Below are 22,331 nucleotides of genomic sequence, written 5' to 3' on the forward strand. Positions count from 1 at the left end.
GAGCCGCATCGAACTATTTTTGATTATAACCACACGGAACATGTCAAAACACACAAACGCCGTGGTGGTTATATTGTCATCAGGGAAGTGATCATGCCATGATCATTCAATCATTTACACTCCATCACAGATGAAAGAAGTAAGCTTGAATTTATGCTTAGTCGTACATTGTTACACAATATCTATTTTTATAACATGACATATTGAATATTCCTCTGAAGTTAGGGACGGTTGTCAGAAACAGCAGGGAGACAGATCATACAAACTTGGTGTAGAAGGAATTGTCTCTGGTTTAGCAAGCTATACGTCTGAGGCGTATAAAGTTTTCAGATGTGTGAATTATCGTGTATACGACTCTCTATCAAATTGTGGAATACAATAACATTTACCAAGGAAATTTCGTGCGTTCTCTCGGTTTAAAACCATTTTAAGAAAGGTTCTAAATTTCCAGCATATGGTGCCTGGGACTAAAAATAACTAAAACCGTAACAAACAATCATAGATAGAAAACAAAGTTTCAACTTCAAAAATGGTAATTCATATGAAACTTGATGTACCTTTTTCATCAAGATTCCATTGTTTCAGATGACCGAGAAACGAATTAAAACTTCTACAAGTGTTAATTTTACAAAAAACATGTGATGTTAATATTGGTTTTGTATAAGTTGGCAATGAAGCTTTACCTAATCATGTCAGCGAAAGCATCTTTCTAATGTACATACAAAAGAAAAGGCTTTGAGTGAGCAATTATTATGTGGCTACAAAACCTTTAGTAGATGATGGTGTGACATCCCCTACTACACCGGTGGAGGTTGTTTATATCCCAGTCTAGCTAGATTACCCACAGACCACAGTAATACAGCGGGGATATTGTTAGAACAGTTAGCAACTCAGGCAGGGTTCTGATCTGAGAGAACGTTAATTATGATGAATGTATAGCAATGAATGTTCACACATTGTGACAATTCTAACACTATGTACATCTAAAGTGAAAAGCATTTTGACCAGTTAAAGGTAAACTATTCACCTCTATAATATTGTGTGCGCACATAGTACAAGTGGTCAAGTGCTTAGGGCATACTACCAACAGTGGATGGCCACCACCACACACTGAATCTAACATGATCCGTTCAGTATATAACAATGCTTACATGTATTCACGTTGTACCAATAACGTCGTTGGAACGAAAAAAATATTGAACTTTCGTGTTTGTCGTTTCGATTTGAGCTTTTACTATTCTTCGGAAATATATAAAAGTTCGCACCAACTATTACTTTTTGCTATCACAGTTTCTTCTTCTCCACCGTCATCATCATCATCATTATCATCATCGTCGTCATCAAAATCAGAAATCGCAAGCACCAAACTGAAATTGCATTTTTGATAACACGTTTCTCTTTCAATGACATTTGTATGAATACACAATGCCGTATAGAAAGTGGTCATATGCAACATATGCTGTACGTTGAATTACACTTTCTCAGTAAAGTACATAACCCACACTCTGAGAGTGCGGCACCTAATCGCCAGCACACATAACATGTCAGTTACATCAGTCAGTCAGGAACATTAGCCTTCCTACGATCACATATCGTTGTTGGCTGTGTAACTTATCAAACATATTTGAGATGAGTATGGTTTGTTGTTTTCCTTTTTCCTCTCCTCGACGCCATTTTCAAGATTCATAGGCTCTATTTTATTCTGGCTGTTTTCTCTCTCCGGCATCTTCCCATCGATCATCTGACGGTTGCTTCCGATGTTGTGTTCCACGAAGTCCGCTCCTAGCAGTTCGTCCTCTGGGGTCAGTCTCAGCCCCACAGTCAGATCGATGATCTTGAGGAAGAAGAATGAAACTAGCGCAGACCACGCAATGAGGGTTACTGCTGCCAGAAGTTGTACTCCAATGAGGTAGAACCCTCCGCCCTGAAAACGTAGCAGAAAATATCCAATAAAGATCAAGGTCTTTTGAAATTTCCCGTTATTTTCCAAAACGTGAAATCGTTTACCCTGCACATGCACAGTGGACAGGATTGAAAACGCACGATACGCATTTTCGCTGTCAACAAGAATGGTAACGAGATATCACATTAACTAACTCTAAAATATATTTTCGAACAGTAAGTACGCCTGTGTTTTGTCGGTGAATATTTTAATAAAATCTTCTGGGAATGTTGGATTTTTGGCTGGTTGGTTTGTTGTTTAACGCCGAACTCAGTAATATTCCAGCTATATATATCTGTAAATAATCGAGTCTTGGCTAGACAATCCAGTGATCAAGAGCATGAGCATGGATCTACGCAATTAGGATGCGATGATATGCTGTTGTGCGTAAGTGGCAAAGGGAATTCTGAAAACTGTGTCACATTTAAGACCAAACATTGACAATGTTACCAGCAAATATAGACACTTTCATGGATGCTGGAGGGAATTAAGTCGTTTGGGTTTCTAATGGTATTATCACTCGAATATAAAATAGTTTACTGAGGTGAATGTAAGATGATTCTGTAATTACATCAAATATTCTGATACACTTTGTGCAAATGAAGGAAGTACTTACTCGAAATGTAACACTCAACTTCGTTAAAATCTATAATACACAGACTGTGTATGGATAGATGAAACTTAAGAGATATAGAGAAAAGAAATACAATTAAATGTTATTGAGAAAGTGATAAATAAAAATAATAATTCTGCCATTTAGAAAACAGGACATACGTTAGCCTGGTGAGTAGTGGCATATTTACAGACATGGTTGCAAACATTGTAATAGCAAATGAACCAGTGAAACCAGCAGATAGAACAAATCTAACTGACCCTAACGATATACATTGTATGTACCCCCAAATACTTGTTGTTAGTTATGTAAAAGTAATATAGAAAAAGAAACAGATCTTGAAGAAACTGTATTCGCTGTAAAAATATGACAGAAAAAGTACGCCTTCCGATCCTCCAGCAATGATACAGGAATTCCGCGAAATCATTCCTCGTATATGGAATACGTTTAGGGGCGGGAGATAAAGGTGGTAGGCGCGGATCAATGCACCACGTGGACACACTCACTATTGACCATGTGAACTTGCTTGTCACCCCATCATGTATTGTGGCTTTTCTAAATTTTATATACTGTTGGCCGTTACCATATCTTGGAACATGGGCTTTTCCATTCAATAATATGGTACTTGCGGAAGTAAAGATTCTATTAGCTGTTTGTTCACTACAATAACTTTTGCCTTGCCATGAGCAAATATTTCACTACAATTTGGGGGTACATGTCAAAGTATTTCAGGGTTATGCGCTGCGGGAACGAAAGCATTGTATACACTAAATTCTTACCCAAACTAAGCCGTTCATCTTAGAGAATGACATCGTTATTGTGTCCTCGTGTGCAAAGAATCCAGGTGCAAGTAAACCCCACGCCCCACAGACGCCATGAACCGGAAATGCTGATACTGGGTCGTCAATGTGCAAACGGTGTAACAGAGCCTCAGCCCCACAGGCTAACAACGCACCGATTGATCCAATGATAATGGATTCCCATGTGCCCGTCACGGCACAGATGGCTGCAAGAAGAGATATGTATTACACATATATGTATAACGCTTGTTGTGGTCATGAAAACAAGAACATTTCACTGTATAAATGAATCGTTCGTGTCTTAAGTGAGAATTCCTTGTTTGATTGTGTTTAGTTTTACAATGCTTTTAGCAATACCCCAGCAATATCATGGCGGGGACACCTGAAATGGCCTTACACATTCTACCCATGTGGGTAATCGAATCCTGTATCCCACCGCCCCTTGTTTAACTCCATGCTTGTCGAACTGCATCTCTACATGGATCACCGGGTCAAGGCATGCTTACTTGTCTGACTGTTTTCATCGTCCCCCAAGGCGTGAGGGGTGGATCACAATAACAATTACTGGTTTAGAAGTGGCAGTTTTATGATGAGCAAATATGTTTAGTAGACTTCAACGTCGTGTGTCAGTATTGCAAAGTTGAGATGGCTATTATTACTATATTATGAAGCTAGAGTGAGTGAGTCTAGTTTACGCCGCACTCAGCAATATTCCAGCTATATGGCGGCGGTCTGTAAATAATCGAGTCTAGACCAGACAATCCAGTGATCAACAGCATGAACATCAATCTACGCAATAGGGATACAATGACATGTATCAAGCAACTCAGCGATCCTGAACCGTTAGTCGCCTCTTACGACAAGCAAGGGTTACTGAAGATCAATTCTAACCAGGACCTTCATGTGTGTATGAAGCTAGAAGACCGGCAGTCAAGTTCGGGTATGTAGGTGTGTATAATTTATCGCCCACTGTTTCAACTGACTTGTGTCAGCTGTACCCAACATTTATTATGTATGTATTGATCGATAGAAATACAACATTAAAATACATACGACGTCGGTCTTAAATACGTGCGGTTCAATGTTTGCATTCAATGACAAATGAGAAATTAACAAGGACAACATATAGGTAAATATCAAGAAATTAGCTATGGCTGTTGTTGCTATGGAAATTAAGGGAGAGAGATTGTTAATATCTGTTTCACCAATGTGTACAGTTACAACTTATCTTTAATAAAAAAGAATAAGGACTAGACCAAAACGAATAATCTATACTTAAAACAAATATCACACACAACTCGTACATACACAAAATTATGCAAACACACATTCATACACACTTTTAAAGATACATTGTAGGAATCCTTGCCAAAAAGAAATCAGTTGAACATGGTTGATTTTTGACTTGTTGATGAATAAACATCGCCTTTACCGAAACACTGCACTGAAAGAATACAGTCAATGAAATCTATCAACTGTCTTCATTAACAGCTTCTAACATGCCATTTGAAGACAAGTTACAGTTCACAGTTGTACGTGCGTCACACGCGTCATATCGCATCACCGCATCCATACATGTACAAACCAATACGTTCCGCACCAAGTGATACCCACAGAACGAGTGCATTCCCGTATTATATTTTATTCATTTTCGTTGTCAACAAATACACATGTGTCTTTCTGCTGCCATTGAAAGCGTCGCTACGTCAATACAAAGGTTGTTAGTGTTTATTGTATGGTAATGTTGTTCCTGTAGTCTTCATCACAGTGCTGGGCATTTCTCTCTTTCCAGCTTACCAATAATATATAAAATTAACCTTTAAACGCTGCCATATCAATTAAAAGAAATTGTAAGGAATTAAATGTGCTTGTCTGTAAATGGAAGGAGTCAATGAGATGTTTAAAAATGTGTGCCTCATGTGTGGTTAAATGGGCGTGCATCTCGTGGATCAATCATATAATGCATATATAAAGTCAAATGTATAACCGTATCTCTTCGTATATAAATGTATAAGTGGATACATAAATTCATTGCATATATGTATGAATTTAATCTTATGATAGCAATACAGGCGATTTCCGTATTTCTCGGCTGCCGTCCTTGAACTTCACTAATTGTCAAACATCCTAGCGATTTAATGGACGTTGTTTTGTGTCAGTTCTTATTCTGTTTTGTTTCTTTCGTGATCAGAACCCCTCACTCATGCAGAGGACTGTACACATGTATACACGTATGATACATCCTTTGCGCGGAGTTATAATAAGTCACGGTAACCTCAATGCGGAAGTTTCAATAGTGACATTTTAGAGTTGAAATGAAAAGGATATGTGATGAATATTTCTTTGTTGTTTAACGCCACACTCAACAATATTCCAGCTGTATGACGGCGGTCTGTAAATAATCGAGTCATCACCAGACAATCCCGTGACTGACATAGCGAGTATCGAGCTACGCCATTGGGACACAATTACATACATCAACCAAGTCAGCGACCATGACCTCCCGATCCCGTTAGCTGCCTCTAACGACAAGCACGGGTTGCTGAAGACCAATTCTAACCCGGATCGTGAAAATGTGGAGCATATTTGGAACTTATGCATTGAACGTGAGTATTTCGAGTATATATAATATATAAGCATATATGTATTTCGTTCCTCTTTCGGATACAAAACAACCAATCGTCATCTGTCATTTTATATTAATTGCAACTCACCGGTTATTGACACTAAGGCACCCAATACTCCATTCACAATGTAGCCGATTTCAAAAACTCTCTTTTTGACGATGTAACTGAAAATAATTATTGTGATAATTTGTTACGCAAATATACCTCGCACAAAACCTGCCAAATATGATGGAAATGATTTGTCCCACAAAAGCAAGCATGTGCTTGTGAATCAATGATTTGGACAAAAGTCTTAGGAATATTATTTGGCTTTTAACAATATATCGCTGGAAAATCAGTTGTGTTCTCAACACATCATAGAAAGATTAGATCTGTTGTAAACATTCTAGCAGGATATTGTTTATGCTGTATAGACAACCGATAAACGTGGACGGCTTAACTACACCAGCGATATATGAAAAGCTTTCTGTTGCCGTGGAACTATCGATTCACTTTTAAGACATTATTTAGCAAGGTTATACATTACGCAGTATTATGTCTGGATAAAGATTCACCAGGAGGCATGAATAACGTGACATGTTGTGAGACAATCTATCTCTAACGATCGACTCTGGTCGTGGCACAAACAGCTCTAACAAAAAGAAGAAAAAATGACAAAAGGCTAAGTTACCTGGCGATGAATGCCGTTATTCCACCACCCGAGGCAGACATTAACGTAGTGGCTGCACTCCTGTAGAAATGATCAAATTAGTAAATTATTTGCCAACGTGTTTTATTACTTTATTTGTATTTGCTACTTCCTAATCGGCCAAATTCGATGTAGCGTGAAGTATTAGGACGACTGTATGGGATTAAACATTCTGGAGGGACCTTAACATGCCGATTTATTGTCCATGTCCACTTGGAATGCGTTAGACTCCACGCCAGATGGCATACTCATAGCGCTACATATTGGACTAGTTCACTAGTCATGGTATTTCTTGAAGAGCAGGGTCTTTAGGTCTGACTTGAAAACATCAAGACTTGGCGCTCGTTTCAACTCTTCTGGAAGAGAATTCAAGAGGATTGCAGCTCGGGAGATTGGGAAATCGTCTGAAGCCAAATCCTTTAAGTGGCCACTAAGGGACCATACAGTCGCCACTGAGGGACAATACAGAGAAAACTGAGTTACAGATTTTAGTGTTCAGGTTGGGTGATATTACGTAATCAGTTCAGAGACATGGTGGTGCTGTACCATATAGGCATTTATATGTGAATGTTAGTATTTTGAATTCTATCCTGGCTTGAATAGGAAACCAATGTAGAGTCCTTAAACCTGGCATTTATGGTCAGTAAACACCCCATCTGTCATTTATTTGGTATAAGTGTTATTACGTGGTGTATAGAAGGTTTCTGTTAAAAGGTTAGATCTGGAAACTCAAGACATTTCTCTTGGATATGATTTTGGTTCACAGCACTCCATGGGTTTATATACCCGGTTATTAAAACTTAACTATGGGATAAGTCGTGTCCATGTTTTACGTCACGCACTTGCATCACAATTGCTACGGTAAATTTACAAACATACAGGTGTCTCGAAATCGTATTTTAAACGAGTATTCAGTGATGGAATACTGCTGGCACACCATCAAGGATAAAACACACTGATTATAACAAACAGGAAGGAGTATCCACTGTATTGAAAACTTGTTGGTTACCTGGCAGCGATCTTCCATTTCCCATCACTTATGCCATATGTGCTCCCACAGTTAAAGGCAAGCCATCCCCACCTGAAAATATTTATATATTATGCATTACACCATTATGAAAGTAGACGGATGTTCCTGATCATAGCGCTTGTTTGCTTGGATGTACATAAAAATATCGTTTCAGCGACATGAAAGCAAAAAAGCACACGATCAGCCATACAGCTATATCGCGGGTATACAAAGTAATAGTTTGAACTTGGCAAACATGGACAGAACGATTGATCCTCCTGATTATACTCTTACGACTAGCAAAGCGCACAAAGCAGGTGCATAACCTTTCACGGATTCCGCACAGTAATTTTATTTGCCTATTAATAACATATTTTTTCTGTACACGTAGATGCACATAATGTTAATCCCGCAGAGAACGTTCCCTGTTATGACCGTTCAAAGCTATTTCGAGAAAGATTCTATTATTAATCTCAAGTGTATATGAATAATGTATACTAACCACAGCATGAATGTTCCTAACAAAGCATTGGTTGGGTTCCCCATTCGATGGTTGTCTTTGCTAGTGAATCTGTTCACTCTGGGTTTAATCATAACAGCCGCCACTAAGGCCGTGATGCCACCCACCAAATGAACAGGCCCGTCCCCCGCGACATCGACGACGTTCAGGTTCTTTAGGAACCCTGTCTCCGCCCACATCCAGTGAGCCGGGAAGCAATACACAAAGGTGTTGAGAAAGGAGAATATAATGTACGCTGTAAATTTGGTCCTTTCCGCCAAAGCTCCTGAAACAGTGAATGAGTGAATTGAGTTTAAATCCTCTTTGTATTTAAATTGAATTTATATCACGTGGAACGACAGCCAGAAGTGTTGACGTTTACCACATGTGAAACTCACGAACAAGGGTATGTGCTGACAAATTTTAAAAAGCAATCAGGGAGAACCGTGATTCTCACCTTCAGTCATAGTTTCTGAAGTGTCCAACGGACGCCACTCTACATGATGAACTGCGGCGTCCTCGAGGAATTTTTTTGTTCAGGTAAACTTACTACGGTCAGTTACAAGAGATTCAAGTCGCCTGTCAGAACCTGCAGGCAATAGTGCAATGATTTTGTACTTTCGGACAACTTCAAGATGCTTGGTCGATATCGTCATGAGATCATTTTTACTAATTTCAGTTTGTCATAGTTTTTGGCACGTTTTCAAGAACTGTTTGGAGAATGGCGTTAGAGTAATGCCATATTACCTCCCAAAGTGCATTTGATTGTACCACATATACCACCCTTCATTGAAAAACATATGCACTCCTCACAGCATAGCTTCTATCCTTTTTTCTTAATTCGCATACAACATTCTATCACTTGCCTGAAACAATTGTCGTGGCCGTTGTAGCAAATGACGCTTGAAATACGAACCGTGAGTACTCCTCGCCCATTACAGAGTCATCTGTCAAAACAAAAATAGTGAGTGAGTGGGTATGGTTTTCACCGCTTTTAGCAATATTCCAGCAATATTACGGCGGGGGACTCCAGAAATGGGCTTCACACATTGTACCCATGTGGGAAACCAATCCCGGGTTTTCAGCGTGACGAGCGGACGCTTTAACGATAGGCTACCCCGCCGCCCCTCAAAACAAAAATGATAGTTATGTGATAATAATGATATTGATGCTGCTGCTGACAACAAGATGTCAGTAGATGCCTGGCATTGGCACAGACACTGTAAGGACAGGAAACAAGGGGTCGATCCATTCATGACCCTCTTGGCCATGCTTTCCGTAATGACTCCTTATGGGTTTTGAGGTCCATCCAAGGTATGACCAAGAAATATATAGATGGGGCCATTGGAAATGATAAAACTAATAGAGGTAGAGTTTGTTTTGTGATATTACAATGTTTCCAAGTGTGAAGCTCAGGTACATGAGAATAACTGCCAAAACAGATATCTTAATAAGTAGTATGTATGTTCCTATCTCTGATCAACATAGAGATCCAGTGAGGGCACTGAACATAGACTGGACATTATTCTATGACAACATCGTACCAACAAAACAACAGATGTAGGACCCACCGAGGTTTTGTAAGACACTGAAAGACGAACAGTTATTAATGTAAATTTGCGGATGATCTCATGTCACAGTACCTGGATTCAGAAAGAAACGTCCAATACCACAAAAAGCATTCGTTCCCGGGTCTGTTCCAAAACTAAACCCATAGCCAAACATCCAGTAGGATATCCCTCCGAAAATAACGTCCGCAACGTTTTTGGCCATGACGTTAACTTCATTTTTACATCCAGCGAATCCACTCTCCAAGAGCCCAAATCCTGAAGAAAAATATAGTGCTTAAATAACTAATGTAGTTTTGTGCAGAGAGAGAGAGAGAGAGAGAGAGAGAGAGAGAGAGAGAGAGAGAGAGAGAGAGAGAGAGAGAGAGAGAGAGAGAGAGAGAGAGAGAGAGAGAGAGAGAGAGAGAGAGAGAGAGAGAGAGAGAGAGAGAGAGAGAGAGATTTTGGCCACATGCATGTTGTTGCATATCACCCATATAATTATACTCAACGAAATAATAAAACTCGACACTTGTGCATTATTATGATCATTATTATTATAGATGGAAATTATACAGCTATCATCCAGGTAACAATACAGACGATGAAAAGTGGGCTGTGACATATTTTATTGGAAAAATCACGCCCAGCTTTCCCTCATACCCAACGCAAACTCCACATTGTTAGAACTGTTCGCACAGAAGTCACCAACGAGAGTGACCTCGTAGGGCGACGTATGCACAACCTTTCTCGTCACAAAATGGCAGAAATATTGCCGAGGTGAGGGGTAACTCACTCACTCCTAGGGCGACGATGACGGCAACACAACGTCTCCTCGTGGACAGGAGAATTTGTGGAAACAGTCTAGCCGGAAGTCGTCGCCGCTGAAGGAGTGCTTGCCCAAGTACTTGCAAGGTCAGGGTTGATTCACCCATAACATGTCCAGTATATCAACACCGGTGTTAGGTAAGAACTAAAGTATGGGGCGTGGAAATGTCATGTTAAAATGTCAGTTCAACTCAAGTATAAAGCTGCATGAGAGACAAAAGGACGGGTCAAAACGTGGTGCGGTGCTGTATAGCATGCGCAGTACCATTCCCCTGGACGTCGATCAATTAAGATCGGCCGTTGGCACAAAATGCTCCCCAAACCATTCCGCTCTACCCCAAATCAAAGGAAATTAACGAAAACACCACTGTGTCTGCGGATCCATGGTAAACGCTGAGTACGACGAAATCGTTTAGCTCAATGCAGTGCGCATTCTATACCTGCTGGTTCCCCTATACCTCTGAACGACTGTCTGCTTGTGGAGGTTGCAATCACGATATTTGTTGTGCAGATGACGTAACCTGATTTGTACCTCATCTTTGCGTGACGTCACGCGCGGTGCCCCAAGCTTTGGGCGTAGTGTCTCTCAACTACAGACCAGGGTTCGTGCAACGGATTGTCAATTCAATTTATATATCGAAACTCCACCAACGGTGGTACATGAGAATGTAAAATTAGAATATTTATATAAATTAATATGTCAAGATGGACAAAAAATAAAAAAATGAAAGAATAACCACAAGTCTTTGTGGATACACATAGCAAGATTTTTGAGATTACGCGTTTGTTTAGACGTGATCAGTTTGTGACTTTCCTTAAGGAAATTAACTGAATTCAGGTAAGAAGGTAAATATGTTTGTCTATACAGTAGTAAAACTTCGCATTTGAACAGATTATGGAGTTCATCTCCCACTGCATGAGAGTTACATAAATTACACAGAGGATATTCTCTAGGAACATTTGTCCAACGACCAACGTCTACAGGTAAGTGGTGATCACCTGTTCCAACATTAAGTCTTCCCACGGCAAACTATTTTGTGATCTCGCCTTGATTAAACTTGCAATTTTCATACGTTTGCTTGCTTTGCAATATCTGCTTGCATTCTAATGGATGCACGTGATTGTTGTGTTACACTCTTTATGTCCATTTTTTTCACGTCAGTCGCCAGCTCTATGGACAAACAGTTTCATGCTATTGCCCGTTTTTTTGGCACGACTGGGGTTGCTTTGTTGTTTGGTTATTTTCGTCACCCACGTGATATGTAGATCAAAACATTACTCGTAGCTTGTCAATTAAATTGTGGATGAATGTCTTCAAATTCTATCGCCAAACCATGGTCATGCATAACACATAGTACATCTGTTAAAGTTTTCAAAGGCAGCAGGAAGAAACCATAGCAAACGAGTCGGTTGAGGTAACTGCTCTATTTGTGATGCTACATGTAAAGTCAAATCATTTTGTAGACATAATTAAACTGTACAAATGCACATAAACTTTAGGCTTTGTTTAATAAAACAGAAAGGTTTTCAATGGTTCCATATCCACCAGGAGGCTGGCGTACCCAGCATACAACATACCCAAAATACGCCCACAACACACTCATAACACACCCACAACACACTTACAACACACTCACAATACACCCACACCACTCTCATAACACACTCACAAAAACACTCATCACGAACCCACAGCACACTCACAATACATTTACAACACACCTACAGCACACCCACAGCACACTTACACCACACTCAGAACACATTCACAACACCCACAGCACACCTACAACACACTCACAGCACACTTACAACACACTTAGAACACTACTACAACACCATCACAGCACACTTACAACACACTCAGAACACTACTACAGCACACCCACAGTACACTCACAACACACTTACAACACACCTGAACACACCCACAGCACACCTACAACACACCTACAACACACTCACAACACACTTACAACACACTTAGAACACTACTACAACACACTCACAGCACACTTACAGCACACTCAGAACACTACTACAACACACCCACAACACACTTACAACACACCAGAACACACCCACAACACACCTACAACACACTCACAAAACACTCACAACACATTCACAACAACCTCACAGAACACCCACAACACACTCACAGCACATAAACAAAAAACCAACAGCACACCCACAACACACTCACAACACACCCACAACACACCTACAACACACCTACAACACACCCACAACACACGCACAACACACCCACAGCACATTTACAACTCACTTACAACACAAACACAGCACACCCACATCAAACCTACAACACACCTACAACACACCCACAACACACCCATAGCACACCCACAACACACCTACAACATACCTACAACACACCTACAACACACCCACAACACAACCACAACACACTCACAACACACCCACAGCACACTCACAACACACTCACAGCACACTTACAACACACCAACAGCACACTTATAACACACTCACAGCATACTTACAAGACACCTACAACACACTCACAGGACACTTACAACACACCCAAAGCAAACCCAAAGCACACTTACAACACAACTAGAAGACACCCACAGCACACTCACAACACACTCACAACACACCCACAGCACACCCACAACACACCTACAGCACACCCACACCACACCCACAACACACCTACAACACACCTACAACACACACACGAAAATCACAGCACACTTACAACACATCAACAACACACTCACAGGACACTTACAACACACTTCCAACACACTCACAGCACACTCACAGCACAATCACAGGACACCCACAGCACACGTACAACACACCTACAAAACACTCACAGCATACTTACAACACATCCACAGCACACTTACAACACACTAACAGCACACTTACAACGCACCTAAAAAACACCTACAGCACACTCACAACACACCTACAGCACACTCAGAGCACATTTACAACACACCCACAGCACACTGACAGCACACTTACAACACACCTACAACAAACTCACAGCTCACTCACAGGACACCTACAACACACCCAGAGCAAACAGACAGCACACTTACAATACACCTAGAAGACACTTACAGCACACTCACAGCACACCCACAACACACTCACAACACACTTACAACACACACACAGCACACCTACAACACATCTACAACACCCTAACAGCATAATTACAATACACATACAACACACTCACAGCACACTTACAATACACTCACAACACACTCACAGCACATTTACAACACACCCACAACACACACACACAGCATACTTACAACACACAACACACTCAAAGAACACTTACAACACACTTTCAACACACTCACAGCACAATCACAGGACACCCACAGCACACGTACAACACACTCACAGCACACTTACAACACACCCACATCACACTCACAGCACTTTTATAACTCACTTACAACACACCCACAACACACCCACAGCACACCCACAACACAACAACAGCACACCCACAACACACCCACAGCACACCCACAACACACCCACAGCACACCCACAACACACCAACAGCACACCCACAACACACCCATGGCACACTTACAACACACCTAGAATACACCAACAGCACACTTGCAACACACCTAGAACACAATGACAACACACCTACAACACACTCATAACACACTCACAGCACACCTACAACACACTCACAGCACACTCACATCACACCCACAACACACTCACAGCACACTTACAACACACTCACAGCACACCTACAACATACCTACAACACACCCACAACACACCCACAACACACTCACAACACACCCACAGCACACTCACAACACACTCACAGCACACTTACAACACACCTACAACACACCCAGAGCACACTACAACATACAACACACCCACAGCACACTCACAGCACACTTACAACACACCTACAACACACCCACAGCACATTGACAACACACCTACAACACACTCACAGCACACTGACAACATACCCACAGCACACTCACAGCACACTTACAACACACCTACAACACACCCAAAGCAAACCAGAGCACACTTACAACACACCTAGAAGACACTCACAGCACACTCACAGCACACTCACAACACACTCACAACACACACACAGTACACCTACAACACACAAACAGCACACCTACAGCAGACGCACAGCACACCCACAACACACCCACAACACACCCACAAAAAAATCACAGCACACTTACAACATATCTACAAAACACTCACAGGACATTTACAATACACCTACAACACACCTACATCATGCTTACAATACACCCACAGCACACTTACAACACACTTACAACATACTCACAGCATAATTACAATACACCTACAACACACTCACAGCACACTTACAATACACCCACAACACACTCACAGCACATTTACAACACACCCACAACACACACACAGCATACTTACAACACACTCAAAGAACACTTTCAACACACTCACAGCACAATCACAGGACACCCACAGCACACGTACAACACACCAAGAGCACACTCACATCACACTCACAGCACACCTACAATACACCCACAGCACACGTACAACACACTCATAGCACACTTACAACACACCCACAGCACACTCACAGCACACTTAAAACACACCTACTACACACCCACAGCACACTTTCAACACACCTACAACCCACTCACAGCACACCTACAACACACAAACAGCACACCTACAGCACACCCACAACACACCCACAACACACCCACAAAAAAATCACAGCACACTTACAATATATCTACAAAACACTCACAGGACATTTACAATACACCTACAACACACCTACATCATGCTTACAATACACCTACAGAACACTCACAGCACATTTACAACGAACTCACAGCACACCTACAACACACTCACAACACACCTACAACACACTCATAGCATACTTACAACACACCCACAGCACACTCACAGCACACTTACAACAGACGCACAGCACACTTACAACACACCTAGAACACACCTACAACACACCCACAGCACAGCCACAACACACCCACAGCACACCCACAACACACTCACAACACCCACACTCACAACACACACACTCACAACACACACACAGCACACCCACAACACACCCACAAAAAAATCACAGCACACTTACAACATATCTACAAAACACTCACAGGACATTTACAATACACCTACAACACACCTACATCATGCTTACAATACACCGACAGAACACTCACAGCACATTTACAAAACACCCACAACACACCCACAGCATACTTACAGCACACTTACAACACACTCAAAGAGCACTTACAACACACTTACAACACACTCACAGTACAATCACAGGACACCCACAGCACACGTACAACACACCAAGAGCACACTCACAGCACACTCACAGCACACCTACAATACACCCACAGCACACGTACAACACACTCATAGCACACCTACAACACACCCACAGCACACTTACAACGCACTAACAACACACCCACAACACACCCACAACACACCCACAGCACACCCACAACACACCCACAACACTTTTATAACTCACTTACAACACACCCACAACAGACCCACAGCACACCCACAACACACCAACAGCACACCCACAACACACCCATAGCACACTTACAACACACCTAGAATACACCAACAGCACACTTGCAACACACCTAGAACACAATGACAACACACCTACAACACACTCATAACACACTCACAGCACACCTACAACACACTCACAGCACACTCACATCACATCCACAACGAACTCACAGCACACCTACAACACACTCACAACACACCTACAACACACTCATAGCACACTTACAACACACCCACAGCACACTCACAGCACACTTACAACAGACGCACAGCACACTTACAACACACCTAGAACACACCTACAACACACTCACAGCACACCCACAAACACACTCACAGCACACTTACAACAACACACTCACAACACCCACACACTCACAACACACACAACACACCCACAACACACCCACAACACACCCACAGCACACCCAATAACACACACAGCACACAACAGACCTACAACACACTCACAGCACACTTACAACACACCCACAGCACACCCACAACACACCCACAGCACACTCTATGAAACACACTCTATATAACACACTCCACAGCAACACTTACACATACACACCCACATCACACCCACAACACACCCACAGCACACCCACAACACACTCACAACACCCACACTCACAACACACACAGCACACCCACAACACACCCACAACACACCCACAACACACTTCACAAACTATATACCATACTCACCCACAGCACACCCACAACACACTCACAGCACATCCACAGGACACTTACAACACACATTTACAGCACACACTTACAACACATTCACAGGACACTTACAACACACCCACAGCAAACCCACAACACAATTACGCATACAACACTCCACACTTCACAACACACCCACAGCACACTCAACAACACACTCACAGCACACCCACAGGACACTTCATACAACACGCTCACAGCACACTCTCAACACACTCACAGCACACCCACAGCACACTTACAACACACCCACAGCACACCCACAACACACCCTCAGCACACTCACAACACCCATACTCACAACACACCCACAGCACACCCACAACACACCCACAGCACACTCACAACACACTTACAACACACTCACAGTACACTTACAACACACCCACAGCACACCCACAACACACCCACAGCACACCCACAACACACCCACAACACACTCACAACACCCATACTCAAAACACACCCACAGCACACCCACAACACACTCACAGGACACCCACAGGACACTTACAACACACTTACAACACACTCACAGGACACTTACAACACACCCATAGCAAACCAAGAACACACTCACAACACCGACACTCACTACACACCCACAGTACACCCACAACACACTCACAGCACACTCACAGGACACTTACAACACACCCACAACACACCCACAGGACACTTACAACACACTTACAGCACACCCACAAGACACTTACAACACACCTACAACACACCCACAGCACACTGACAACACACCTACAACACACTCACAGCACACTGACAACACACCCACAACACACCCACAGCACACCCACAACACACCAACAGCACACCCACAACACATTCACAGCACACTCACATCACACCCACAACGAACTCACAGCACACCTACAACACACTCACAACACACCTACAACACACTCATAGCACACTTACAACACACCCACAGCACACTCACAGCACACTTACAACACACGCACAGCACACTTACAACACACCTAGAACACACCTACAACACACCCACAGCACACCCACAACACACCCACAGCACACCCACAACACACTCACAACACCCACACTCACAACACCCACACTCACAACACACACACAGCACACCCAAAACACACCCACAACACACCCACAGCACACTTACAACACACCCACAGCACACCCACAACACACCCACAACACACCCACAGCACACTCACAACAGACTTATAACACATAACACACTTACAACACAGCACACACCCACAACACACACACCACACCCACAACACATCACACCCACAACACACACCACAGCACACTTCCACAACACACTTCACAGCACACCCACAGGACACACACCCACAACACACTTCACAGCACACATCTCAGCACACACTCACAGCACACCCACAGCACACTTACAACACACCCACAGCACACCCACAAACACCCAAAACACACTTACAACACCCATACTCACAACACACCACCAGCACACCCACAACACACCCACAGCACACTCACAACACACTTACAACAGACGCACAGCACACTTACAACACACCTAGAACACACCTACAACACACCCACAGCACACCCACAAAACACCCACAGCACACCCACAACACACTCACAACACCCACACTCACAACACCCACACTCACAACACACACACAGCACACCCACAACACACCCACAACACACCCACAGCACACTTACAACACACCCACAGCACACCCACAACACACCCACAGCACACCCACAGCACACACACAACAGACCTATAGCACACTCACAGCACACTTACAACACACCCACATCACACCCACAACACACCCACAGCACACCCACAACACACTCACAACACCCACACTCACAACACACACACAGCACACTTACAACACACCTATGACACACCTACAACACACTCACAGCACACCACAACACACCCACAGCACACCCACAACACACTCACAACACCCACACTCACAACACCCACACTCACAACACACACACAGCACACCCACAACACACCCACAACACACCCACAGCACACCCACAGCACACTCACAACAGACCTACAACACACACACAGCACACTTACAACACACCCACATCACACCCACAACACACCCACAGCACACCCACAACACACTCACAACACCCACACTCACAACACACACACAGCACACTTACAACACACCTATGACACACCTACAACACACTCACAGCACACCTACAACACACTCGCAACACACTCACAGCACACCCACAGCACACTTACAACACAGCCACAGCACACTCACAACACCCATACTCACAACACACTCACAATACACTTACAACACACTCACAGCACACTTACAACACACCCACAGCACACCCACAACACACCCACAACACACCCACAACACACTCACAACACCCGTACTCACAACACACCCACAGCACACCCACAACACACTCACAGCACATCCACAGGACACTTACAACACACTCACAGCACACTTACAACACACTCACAGGACACTTACAACACACCCACAGCAAACCCACAACACACTTACAACAACCACACTCACAACACACCCACAGCACACTCACAACACACTCACAGCACACCCACAGGACACTTACAACACACTCACAGCACACTCTCAACACACTCACAGCACACCCACAGCACACTTACAACACACCCACAGCACACCCACAACACACCCACAACACACTCACAACACACCCACACTCACAACACAACACACACCACAGCACACTTACAACACACCCACAGCACACACACCACACTTACAACACACCCACAGCACACCCACAACACCCACAACACTCACAACACACCCATACTCTCACCAGCACACACCCACATCACACCCACATCACACACAGGACACACTCACAGGACACCCACAGGACACTTACAACACACTCACAGCACACTTACAACACACTCACAGGACACTTACAACACACCCATAGCAAACCCAGAACACACTTACAACACCCACACTCACAACACACTCACAGCACACTCACAGGGCACTTACAACACACCCACAACACACCCACAGGACACTTACAACACACTCACAGCACACCCAGAAGACACTTACAACACACCTACAACACACCCACAGCACACTGACAACACACCTACAACACACTCACAGCACACTGACAACATACCCAGAGCACACTCACAGCACACTTACAACACACCTACAACACACCCAAAGCAAACCCAAAGCACACTTACAACACACCTAGAAGACACTCACAGCACACCCACAGCAAACCCACAACACACTTACAACACTCCCACAGCAAACCCACAACACTTGTTTGGAGTCTAACACATACAAAAATAACATAATTTAACGGCAGTTTCTAAAGAAATAACATTTACTCTTGAGTTTCAGTATAGTTCTATTTTGGGTCGGGTTCCTGTGAACATGTCCTCGGGGAATTACAGACATTCTTCATTATATATGAGTGTTACCTCCACGTGTTGAATAGGAGAGGTGGACCAAGTACATCCCATAAGGATATAAAATATCGACCACACGAAAGATTCAGAACTACATACGTCGATACAATTCAAAACGAAAGTCAATCCTTTCAATTATTTCACAATTTGAATGTGTGAGTGGATACTTGTATACAAGCATGGGTTGCTGAAGATCTATTCTAACCCTGATCTTCACGGGTAGAACACTTTAGGTAAGATAAATTAGATAAATATAAAACCATTGCATCTGAATCGCTTTCTTTCAGTTTTCAAAACTGAACATACATGTTTTCAAAACTGAAACGTATCAGTTATATTTATGTTGTTGGGACATATGAATTAATAATTTACAGTTCTTTGATGGTGGTTTTTCAGAAAATTGTTTCATGACAACAAATAGTATCAGACCAAACAATACATATCTTCTTTTATCTCTAAGTGAATTTATCGCTGTTTTGAAGAATCTACACAATATCGTAGCAGTTATGAAATGAGCCTACCTGACTGCATGGTAAATATAATAAAGGAGCTTGTAAGAATCCATGTAGCATCGTCCCACGTTGGAGTGTTTCGGAAGTCTGTAGCCTCTGTTTGACTTTGGACAGTGGTCATCGACGATGTATTGGCAGGAAATGTTGACTCTGTCGTAATTTCCAGGGAACTTGTATTTGTCGCCATGTTGAGCCAATTGCGATTTGGAGTTGAAATTTGGACTACTCTTTGTAGGAGAGCACAAAATCATATATGGCTATACATTTTAACAAGATTGTCTTTACATCTGTCTAGGATGGTAACACATGAACACCTTGTCCAAGCTGTAAAAGGTCTTCAAATGACATTGAAAACACACAATAGTTATACATGTGAAGAGTATAAATCCACACTCAGTTTATAGATAACGGAGATAGTTTGTCTAGTCACGGGACAGCCTTGCATTTCAACACACATAATCACTTGAGTCTAATACACCTGTTCAGATTAAAGGTGATCCCCAAGAAAACAGCAGCGACAAGATGAAAAAAATGACATCAAGTCAGAAACCACTGCTGTGAAGAAACCACTGTCCAGTCCGTATTGATATAGCCAACAGATAGGTTCACTGACACGGACTGACGCTTTCAAGCGGACTAAGCTGAATGGAACAAATATAGCTTACCTGTGTGGCTGACAACATCAGGACAAATCGATCGCCTATTGGTGATCAGCATGAGCTACTCACCAGATGCTGTTCGGAGCCATGCCATGTCATCTCAGCTGATCACTTGGAAATTACATCCTACGATCGCTGTTGGTGTAGATCATTTAGTTTACCGGATAGCATGTGTTCGACTAACGCATTAATGTCTTTTGGGTTATTTTTATACTTTAAATTGTTCCTTTATACAAATTAGGATCTTTGTTGGGTGAGTGCAATAGACATGTATGTTCATTTTAACATCACTATCACCGAGGAGTTCATATTCGTGTATTGAGGTAGGAAATTGGAACATGTGAAGAGAATATCATTAGCAGCGAATTAAATATAAGCTGATATTTCAAATTTCTTGCAAATTCCTTTTGGCGTTAATGATTTCTTATCCCATCGTTTCTGGAGCCGATATTCAGAAATGAAATCAAAAGGAAACCCTGAAGATATTACTAAAACTTTAAACATATTGTGTGTATGTTCAGCATAGACAGAAAGCATCATGAATGTTTCAAAATGCAGCCTGCTATCGATACCGGGCAATAGGTATATAACTGTGTTTATAAGTAGTAGAATCTGATGTAATTCGAAACTGGCATATTGTTTGAAGTTCTTATAAATACAAGCGCTGTCGTGTGACTGCAATTATACAATGCAATGTTTACATGAAGCCGTCGAATGACAG

General features: G+C 42.6%; 1 protein-coding gene across 1 annotated transcript; it reads right to left on the bottom strand.

The window, feature by feature from the left end:
- Positions 1-6: 6 nt before the first annotated feature.
- On the bottom strand, positions 7-21,582 carry LOC124263274 (putative ammonium transporter 3). The gene is made up of 9 exons (XM_046697868.1): positions 20,961-21,582; positions 9,822-10,004; positions 9,045-9,125; positions 8,182-8,464; positions 7,680-7,751; positions 6,653-6,712; positions 6,070-6,146; positions 3,335-3,561; positions 7-1,924 (listed from the first exon to the last, which is right to left on the bottom strand). The coding sequence occupies exons 1-9, from the start codon at positions 21,136-21,138 to the stop codon at positions 1,586-1,588; spliced, it is 1,500 nt and encodes a 499-aa protein (XP_046553824.1). The 5' UTR covers positions 21,139-21,582; the 3' UTR covers positions 7-1,585.
- Between the last annotated feature and the right edge of the window lie 749 nt (positions 21,583-22,331).

Source organism: Haliotis rubra, unplaced genomic scaffold, assembly GCF_003918875.1.
Source record: "Haliotis rubra isolate DU_JTF1 unplaced genomic scaffold, ASM391887v1 Scf120, whole genome shotgun sequence".
In the NCBI taxonomy this organism is placed as follows: domain Eukaryota; kingdom Metazoa; phylum Mollusca; class Gastropoda; order Lepetellida; family Haliotidae; genus Haliotis; species Haliotis rubra.

Excerpts from the sequence above, each read along its gene's own strand:
- LOC124263274 (XM_046697868.1), bottom strand. The coding sequence starts at position 21,138 with ATGGCGACAAATACAAGTTCCCTGGAAATTACGACAGAGTCAACATTT. Across the intron at positions 10,005-20,960 it reads TATATTTACCATGCAGTCAG|GATTTGGGCTCTTGGAGAGT; the intron begins GTAGGCTCATTT and ends ATTTTTCTTCAG. Across the intron at positions 1,925-3,334 it reads AGATGAACGGCTTAGTTTGG|GGCGGAGGGTTCTACCTCAT; the intron begins GTAAGAATTTAG and ends CTACGTTTTCAG.